This window comes from Garra rufa, chromosome 25 (genome assembly GCF_049309525.1).
Source record: "Garra rufa chromosome 25, GarRuf1.0, whole genome shotgun sequence".
Classification (NCBI taxonomy): Eukaryota; Metazoa; Chordata; class Actinopteri; order Cypriniformes; family Cyprinidae; genus Garra; species Garra rufa.
Window position 1 is genome coordinate 14159413 of NC_133385.1, and position 10567 is coordinate 14169979.

The 10567-nt window shown below is 36.8% G+C and overlaps 1 protein-coding gene across 1 annotated transcript in view; it reads right to left on the reverse strand.

Moving 5' to 3' along the window:
- LOC141301341 (ensconsin-like) overlaps positions 1–10343 on the reverse strand; it is a 33362-nt gene extending 23019 nt beyond the window's left edge. The window contains exon 1 of the mRNA XM_073831586.1: positions 9978–10343. Coding sequence (XP_073687687.1) covers positions 9978–10095 — 118 coding nt within the window. The 5' untranslated portion in view covers positions 10096–10343. The remainder of the gene's footprint in view (positions 1–9977) is intronic.
- Between the last annotated feature and the right edge of the window lie 224 nt (positions 10344–10567).

Here is a 10567-nt window from a genome sequence, read left to right on the forward strand (position 1 = left end):
ACATTTTTTCAGGATTCTGTGATAGAAAGATCCAAAGATCAGCATTTATCTGAAATAAAAAGTTGTGTGACATTATACACTATACCATTCAAAATCCTGGTGTCAGTTTTTTTTTTTTTTTGAAAATTAATACTTTTATTTAGCAAGGATGCTTTAAATTAATCAAAAGTGATGATTAAAGACATTTATAAGGTTACAAAAGATTTCCATTTCAGATAAGTGCTGCTCTTCTGATTCTTTCTATTATTTAATGAAACCTTAAAAACCTTTAAAGAAGGCTTGGTGACCAGAAGAGACTTCTTTAAAAAACATTCAAAAACTTTTAACAGGTAGTGCATTCAAATGCTTTGGTTATTTCAAAAAATCATAAAAATAAAAAGCACTATAGATTATTTTTTTTATTTTTTTCAAAAATTCCAATATGGAGTAAAAAAGTATGTATTTCTGCCATAGATTTAAAAAAATAAATAAGGTAATTGTGACTCTTTATTTCACAATTAATTCAAATGTTTTTGAATTTTGAAATGTTAACTCAGAATTATTTTTTTTAAAAATGATAAAATGTATTTAGCTTTAGCAAAATAACTAATTGTTTACTGTTGGAAACATGTTCACAAAACATTTGTTCATGCACAACATAAATATTGCACTGCTTTTCCATTTTAGAAATTGTTTTCTTGCCAAGAGGATCACCATATTTGTGGTCTCCTGGCATTAGAAAGCTTAAAAACATTGGGTCTAGAAAACAGTGAACTGCATATCACTGACAGCTCTTACCTTGCATCTCACTCATAGTTCTGGAGAATTCAGGAAAACCTCATGCAAACCTCTAGTCTACATCACCAAGGAAGCCATCCTAATCCAATACATCAGGCACAACCTCTTACATACACAAAGTCCAAAGGATGCAACATCCATCATAGGCTGATGATAACGTGTGTGCTCATTCATGGTCAAACAAAGAGAGGAATATGGAGACATTGATGAGAAAAACTGGACTTTCACCCAACTCCTTCAATCTGAGACTGATTGAGAGGAGATAGTAGATCCCCCTCTTTGAGCGTGCAAATGTGAGATTATAAATCACAATTGTGTGTGTGATTGCTGTGTGTGCAGTGCAGAACAAATACAAGATTAAAGAGAGAGAGAGAGAGAGAGAGAGAGAGAGAGAGAGATCAGTGATTAGTGTGCAATTCTCCACATGGCACTAGGATGTGTGTGTGTGTGTGTGTGTGTGTGTGTGTGTGTGTGTGTGTGTGTGTGTGTGTGTGTGTGTGTGTGTTTGTGTATTGGGGCGGGAAGGCTCAGAGATCTGAGCAGCTTAGCGACAGCTAATGCTAAGCTTACAGAGAGAGGAAGAGCGAGTAGAGGAGCCTTATCCTCACCAACCAGTAAAAGACAAATCAAACAGGGCCCAATTTAACCCATTATAATATTCCAGGGTGTGTTTGACAACATCCGCAGGATTTTACACCACATAATATTCAGGGTAATGACTCATCAAAAAACAAATGACAAACAAATACGCAAGTCAATTTGAGTCTGAATTTTCACGAGGGAATCAATAAGTAGACCTATTGTTTCTTTAACATAAAACCTTTTCCCTTCAAAGCAGTTTTTCATTCAGTAAGTGGTCCAATGAGCAGCTCAGACACATTTAGTGCACTAAATTAGTACATTAGTACATCTAAATGTACTGCCCTTCCTCCCCAGCTAAACAACAGGGTGCTAGTTTATCCAATGAGCACTATGGGAAATTTACAAAAAAGAAACCACAGCACACTAACAGAGAAACAAAGCACACAGTAAGGCTACATTAAAGGGATAGTTCACCCAAAAATGGATATTCTGTCATTAATTACCCATCTTAAAGTCGTTCCAAACCTGTAAGATCTTCGTTCATCTTCAAAACACAAATTAAGATACTTCTGATTAAATCCAAGAGCTTTCTGACACTCCATAGACAGCACGGTTCCTTTCATGTTCAAGGTCCAGAAAGGTACCAAGAGCATCGACAAAATAGTCTATGTGACATCAGTGGTGCAACCTTAACTTTCTGAAGCTACTTTGAGGGTGTGTTCACACTTGTCATGTTTGGTCCGATTAAAACGAACTCTGGTGCGATTGCTTTTTTAGTGTGGTTCATTTGAGTAAGTGTGAATGCTAGAAATCCAAACCCTGGTGCTCACCGAACAAGCAGACCGCGACCGCTAAAAAGATGGGTCTCAGACGACAGTATCGTGATAGTATCAAGACAATTATTATTATTAGTAGGGCTGGGCGATATGGCAAAAAAAATTATCACGATAATTTTTTTCATAGCAGTCAATATCGATAATTATCACAATAAATGTCAAATCTTTATATCTATCAATTTTAAAGGCAGATTTTTACTCCTGAATGAAAGAAAAAACATTAATTAATTAGTTTATTATTTATGGTTTATTGTCAGAACATGAGAAATACTTTTCAAACAATGATCAGTTGAGGTAGAATAGAGATTAGAATATTACATCAATAGAATACAATATTATTAATATAAATAGAATATATAAAACGTTTTTATAAAGAAAATAAGAACTGTAATATGATACAACACTTGTAACATGGCTCTGACTGCAAAAGCAAAGTTAAAGTGATTTTTAAGTATATTTACCATTCAACAAAAATAAGCATAGACAAATCTTTTCAGCATGCCAATCCCTTTGTGCAGCTGATTTAACACATTTTGTAAAATGTTTTAGCTGTCTGACAATATAAATTAAAAAAATAATGGCTCAGGGCTCTACGCTTACTTTTCTTGCTAGGAGCACTTGTGCTCCTAACTTAAAAAATTAGGAGCACAGTCAAAATTTTAGGAGCACATTCTAAACAATAATTAAAACTCTGATAAAAAAAATTATTTTGATTCGTTCGAACGGATGGTTCATTCGGGAATAAAGCAAGTGACTGTCTTTATGAATGGGAAATTGAATCATTTCACTAGATTCATTTAAAAACGCATGTTTCATTCATAAACGAAACACCACTGTGTTTGAATGGAGATGAGCGCAGTTGTGACTTGTTTCAGATTACTTTTGACGACGAAATAGAGCGAAATCAGGCATAGAGTTGTAGTCAGTCAATGTAAGTCAACATTACAAACTCCCTTAAATTATTAAAAGCTGTCACTCATCTTAGTTCGCGATATCACAAAGCTCTATTATAAACAACAACGCTCTCTTTACTGCACAATCAGTCTCTTAGTTACACTCTCTCTACACTTTATTTATGAAAGGTTTGGTGAGATATGTCTGTGATACATTACACAACGTTGAAACCTTTGAAGCTCTGCTGAGTGCAAACACAAATATGCTGATCGGGTCAGTCGCACATGGTGCTCCTAAATATTTTTTTTTTTACAGTCGCACGTACTAATTTTTAGTCGCAAATGCCCTGTGGATGTAAACTAAATACTGCGTGCGGAAGTGCAGGCTGCAAAATGCCTGTGCAGTGTTATGCATTGTGCGCAAACATTATCGAGCGCTTATCGAACTGTCATTATCGTTTTATCGAAAAAAAAAAACTATATTGTGATAATTATCATTATCGAATTATTGTCCAGCCATAATTATTAGCCATCAAAAACAGGCTAGGCGCCTAACTTTAGTGATGCAGCGCAAAGAGATTAATTCTTCATACAGTGTAGATGGCTTCACTAACTATAACGTGAGTGTTTTTTTGATGATAGGAAGACATGAAGATTAAACATATCGCCCAACACTAACGCAACACGGACCAAATACTTCTAAACCAACCAAAAACAGAAAGTAATTACAAGATGTGACGCTATGCGACATGATTTCAAGAAGGGAACAAGCGGTGTATCCAAAACAAAAAAGCAGAGGTCAAACGTGGAGCAACGAGGAGGTAGAGTGCATTTTATAAGCTCTTTGTGAATTTGTAGGTGGTCAGAATAAAATCATATACACACAACAACAATGAGCGTGCTTAGTCCAGCAGATGACATTAGGTGTATTCGACTTAAAGCGGCACTGAGCATTGATGTCATACACCCGCAACGCACCTTTTCCTACTGTTTGGAGTGTTCAGTGAGTTCCTTCATGAAATATACATCTGGTTCTGAACTTATCACTATGCCTTAGTGATAAGCGGACCAGGACCAAATGTATAATTTTGTATAAAAAAAAAAAATGTATAACTTTTTGGTCTGGACCAAATGAACCAACGAAACTGAAACACAAGTGTGGGAAAATGGGACTTTGTGGGACTTTATTCAACAATTCTGCGTAGTATACTCTCCAATATGATGCAAGGGTGACGCAGAGCAAAAAATTTATTTTTGGGGGTTTTTTGTGCACAAAAAGTACTCTCATAGCTTCGTAAAATTACAGTTGAACTACTGATGTCACATGGAATATTTTGTTGATGTTCTTGGTAACTTTCTAGACCTTAAAAACGGAAGGAACCTTGCCATCTATCCTTGCTATCCTGTCTATGGAGGGTCAGACAACTCTCAGATTTCAACAATTTACTACCAGGTGTGATTTCTGAAATGTCCTGTTCATACAACAGCTAAAAAGAACCTACTCAAATAATGAAAGATCTTTTCAATTATCCTATTTTTTTTTCTTAAAATTTTGATGGTAAAACTGTTTTCACTACAATGCATTGTGTTCATAATTAAGATAATACAATAAAATAATATGGTAAGACACCAGTTTGTAATATTAAGCATTAAAGCTGTTTTGTACAGCTAAAAACAGCTGGAGGCAGATGAGACCAGAACCAGACACATTAAGGGTATGTTCACACTTAAAGTTTGGTTTATTTGGTTCGGACCAAAAAGGAAAATTATTCAATTGATCCTAGTCCACTTAGCATTCACAGTGGCATTTTTGACAGCTAACCTAGAACCTAAAGACATAGTGATACGCTGACAATGGCTGAAAAACTAAATTCGAATTTTGTACTTAAATATTATCAAAATAATTTCAGTTGGAGTGAAAAAAAGGTTTTCGGCTTCTCTCCCTCCTGCTCATCAGGAACGGGAGACCTTCCTCAGTTGAGAGCAAGATTTCAGAGTGTCTTCAAGTAGACTGTAAATAAGAAGCTAGATTATGTTATATAGGATAACTGTAGAATGAAAGAAGGAAAAATGTGAGGTGAGGTGATCTATAGTGGTTAGAGTAGTAGTGCATCTTTGTACAGTCCATACAGGTCCTGTGTGTCTGGGGTTTAATGTTATTATTACAGGTCATGAACGCTAGCTAACATTAGTAAAAGGAATTTTTAAAACACATGTATCAATTAAAATCTTTAAAATCAATGCTTTTTTATATTTTGTAAATAAATCATGATGTGGGCTTATTTATAACACATACAGGCTTAAATGGTACAAAAGTACCAATTAAGCCCATGCCAGACTTTTGACTTCATTTATAAAATGTCTTAATTTCATATTTTGAATTGTACATCAATTAATTAATAAATATTTAAATGAGAGATAAATCTTGCATTTTAACATTTTTTCTTATAAACCATGTCAATATCTATGAAAAACATGTAAACTTAGATTTTGGTGGGCTTAATGAATACACCTAATAAATGATATGTGGTCTATTTTAAGCTTAAACCTCACACATTTTGAGGACATCTGAGATCCTATAATAGGTCTCCTTTAATAAAGAATTCTAAATGTGCTGACAGTTTAATAGTGCACAAAAATCCTCTGAGAATTTTAGACAAACAAGACTACTCACTAACTGACTACTGAATTATTAGTAGACTATCCTTACACATCCCTGTTTTGAATGCTTTATTCTTTTGTGCAGAGACAGCTTTTGTGGCGCACCCAGAACACAAAACTAATAGAAGCCACTTAAAATGGAAAAACAGCAACTGGATCTAAAACCTCTAAATGGCACGCAGCCCATTTCTCCATCTCTGAGTCACCAAAACCCCACAAAAAAAATCTGAACGTAGCCTAAGAGCATATGTGTGTACTGCCTACAGCATTAGCTTTAGTGTGGCAGCAGTGTTTTGAGTTCAGAGGGATTTTTGACCCAGCTGAGTACATTCTTGTGACCCAAATCTGAGCATGTGAAAAGCCAAAGCTGGAGTCAGACCTGATAGGTTAAAGCATGTTTGCTTTACATTTTAGGCTAATTGTCAATACAAAAAAGTCATTCCTCATAGAAAGAGATCTGTCATTTCAGATCGAGAAATAAGTAACCTACACCCAGCCTGAAAAGCCCAATCCACCTTGATGTGAATCCTTCCAGTCAGCTAACAGAGCTGTGCTGCTGTTTACATTCCACCTCCTGGTGGTCATGTGACCCACCCACAGCCCAGGCCATCCTGTCCAACTTGTCAGTCATCTGCCATTGCTGTAGCAAGAATGGGTGGGGCAAAACAGACACTCCCAACAGAGAAAAAGAGCAAAAATCTTTTCCTGCTCAGAGACAGTGCTAAAGCAGACACTCAAGACTGATAAATGTGTTTTCCTCCATTTCAGTGAAACAGATATGATGCTGATGCTCACTCTAGAATGACATCATTCTCAGTCTGTATTCACAAAACTGATATTGATACTCATTTATGCAAAGAAATACCAGGGAATCAGCTACAAATACCAGGATACTCAGAACAAAAACATAACTGAAACAACCCGATTAGACAGTAAATTGAACTAATTATTTACAATTATCTAATTAATTATTTAAAAACATATTTTTGTGTTTCAGGTCATAGTCATAGAATGAGTTGTTAAGAACACATAGGGTCTAAGCTGCCTAATTAGAATGTAGCATCACACCCATAATGCTCAAAATTGCTGTGTTTTTAAGTTTTAAGATTCATGTATGTCTGTACGTATACTGGCAAAAAATTGCCAGTACATGCAGACACAAACCTAAAGAAACTCTATCTGAAGGTGTTAGCAAATGAGTATTAAGGCCACACTTTTCTTACGCACATTAGTTACTGAATCTGAGCTCTAAAATAGGCTGTCCTGAATTCTCACTGAGAGATTTTGGATTGCATATACTTTGGTTTTCATGAAGACTAAAAGTTATTTTTTTGTAGTTTCACATATGTGACCCTGGACCACAAAACCAGTCATAAGTGTAAATTTGTCAAAATTGAGATTCTTACATCATCTGAAAGCTTTTTGATATATTGTTTGATATATAAGCATTGATATATTGTTTGTTAAAATAGGACAATACAATAGGACAAATGCTGTCTACACTGGATGCGGTGCGACACGGCAAATCCCCAACAGTAATCTGCTGCCGCGTTCTATTTATGACGTGCTCACACAAAGTTTAAATGATTTTCAACGGTCGCTTTGTCGCGTCCAGTGTAGACAGACTTTAGCTGTTGCGGCGCGACAACTGTCGCGTCCGGTGTAGACACGGTGTAATACCACATTTCAGTCGGAACATAGATTGTTTTCATACCCTGCTAGTGGTGCGATATAAAGCTTTTTATGAACGCATTTAGCACGGGCGACCGTGGAAAATCTACTGTGTACGGAAGCAAAGTTAGCCAAACATAGATGAATCTTACCTGTCCAGGAGAAAATTAGCAACGTTGGCGTCTGTCTTCAAATTCTTCTCCGTTTTCAGCCGTCTCCTAGCCTAGAATCTAGACGCGCCCCTAGCGGCAGCAAATTACATTTGCTTCCAAGGGCAGTCTAGTTACTCTCCGTTCACTTGAGATTTCTAAAAATCCAAAATCGACCGGGCCAATCACGAGTCGGTGGGCGGGTTTAACATGATGACGACTGACGTGCGACCATAAGTTCCGTCAGACATTCTCTGGTTCTGTGAATTATGCATGAGAAATAGAGCGATGGCTCTATTGAGGATGAATAATACGTTGTTTATATTTATTGAGTTTAAACGTGAAAATGTCTAGTATTATTGTATTAGTGTACTGTGATTAAAGAGGTTCACAATGCTGAAAAAGCATGTTTGGATTTTAAATCAAAATAACGGATAAATGTTGTGTTTGTGGTAAAGAGCCGCGGATCAGTTACGGATGCTGTGTGAAAGCAAAACGAGTCCGTGCTGCTTTTGCACCGCATACATAACGCACACGGACTGCAGACGCACTGTAGATGGAGTATGTGAGAAACAGGCGTCAGACATTCTCTGGTTCTGTGAATTACGCGTGAGAGATAGAGCGATGGCTGCCGCTAGCGAACAACTTTCTTTCGAATCGACTTTGGCCGCCACTCTGAAAGACTTGAAGTTAAGCTTTTCCACAACACACATGCAAGGAACTCGCTTTTCCGTCGCTCTGACTACGTAGTACGTCACCTTCTTCGTTGCTCTGATTGGTTGTAGCGCTATCCTATTGCGTGGAGAGGGAGTTTGAAAGACAACCGTTTATCCCACCCCTCTGGTTGAGCTCTGTCTATGGAGAGTGCCCAGACCCTACATTTATGTGGGTCTGGCTTGTCAGGCTAGCCGTCTCCATCTTTCAAAGGTATCTCCTATACAAATCCTTGTTTTATTTCAGACGTATTTCGGATTCATAACGAGGTCTTTTAGGTTTCGTAACGTTATACATGTTTTATCCGACACGTTCATAGCTGCAGCTGTAACGCAGCTGTAACAGAGCTGGCAACCCGGATGACAAAACTCTACTGACTTCGTGATTGGTAGATAGCTGGAGGGTGGAGCCTCAGACCAAAACACAAAATGACAACAATAACATCAGTCGTGGGCTGCAACTCTCACTTTTAAATGACAATATCCTGGCCGGACCACTGTTGTCAGTGATATAAGTATTTGAAATGAACATGATTTCTTAATGTCTAGTGACATGTCAGGGCCATTTTATGTTTAACTAAAATAAATTTCTTACATACAGTTCCTTTAAAAGTTGTCCAAATTAAGTTCTTAGCAATGCATATTACTAATCAAAAATCAAGTTTTTATATTTATGGTAGAAAATTTACAAAATATCTTTATGGAACATGATCTTTACTTAATATGCTAATGATTTTTGGCATAAAAGAAAAATCGATAATTTTGACCCATACAATGTATTTTTGGCTATTGCTACAAATATACCCATGCTACTTAAGTCTGGTTTTGTGGTCCAGGGTCACATATAGTGACAAATAAATATAATATATACACTACCAGTCAAAAGTTTTTTGAACAGTAAGATTTTAAATATTTTTTAAAGAAGTATCTTCTGCTCACAAAGCTTGCCTTTATTTGATCGAAAGTACAGCGAAAACAGTCAAAGAAAATAAAAAAAGTACCATTTAAAAATACATGTTTTCTATTTTAATATATTTTAAAATGTAATTGATTCCTGTGATTTTAGTTGATTTTTTAGCATCATTTTTAGCAATCACATGATCCTTCAGAAATCATGCTAGTATTCTGATTTGCTGCTCAAAAAACATTATTATTATTATTATAATTATGTTGAAAACAGCTGAGTAGAATTTCTTGAATAGGTTTCTTTGATGAATAGAATGTTCAAAAGAACAGCATTTATCTGAAATGGCAATCTTTTCTAACATTGTAAATGTCTTTATCATCACTTTTACTAAAAATTTAGCTTTGATCACAAAAACAAATTACATTTTAAAATGTATTCAAATAGAAAATAAAAGTATTTCACAATTTGACTGTGTTTGCTGTACTTTGGATCAAATAAATGCAGGCTTGGTGAGTAAATAACATTACAAATCTTACTGTTCAAAAACTTTTTAACTTAAATATAAAAAAAAATATGTTTACACATCATTAACTCTGCACTGCTATGCCATGATCTGATGATTCAAACCAGTATAGAAACGAAAAACAACTTTTTAACTTGTACCAACAATAAAACACGCAGACTGAACACTTAATAGGCCAAGTATTAGCTTAGCACCCGTGAGAGCAAAACCCCAGAGAGATTAATATCAGCCTTTTTAATCTTTCCTATCCTGACCTCTCACGTACCTCCTCCTTTCCTTCGTCTCTTTCGGCTCCGGTGTCCCTCCTCTTCCTCAGCGATGGTGGAGAGAGACGGGACAGCCGACCTGCAGGCCCCCCTCCTCATCCTGAGGGGGGCCGGCATCCTCCCCTCTTTCTCCTGTGCCTCTCTTTATCAGTACGCAGCGCTGCTAACAGCTAGCACCCCACACATCTTCTCTGAATGATCTCAGATGATACAGCAAACAGTAGGAAGAGCAACAGACACACTAAGAGCTGAAAGCCCCGGGAAGACAGATTGAAAGGAAAATAAGATGAGTCAAAACTCCTTCCAGTCCAGCCTGGCTTACTGACGTTCCTGTAATCCACAGAAGCAGCCGGCTCTCTTCTTCCTTAAGCCTGAGAGACACGGCTGCTCTAGTTGCTGATGCTGACACTGTCTCTCTCCAGGTCTGTCTTGCTCTCTCTCTCTCACACACACACACAGGCCCTTATAGAGAAAGTACCACAGACTGACAAATGCACTGAAACACTGCCTCACATGCACACAGTCCTCTGTTTCCTACTGAAATATTCAGTATGAAGACCAGCAAGGTGAGCCTGCGGATTAACAGACA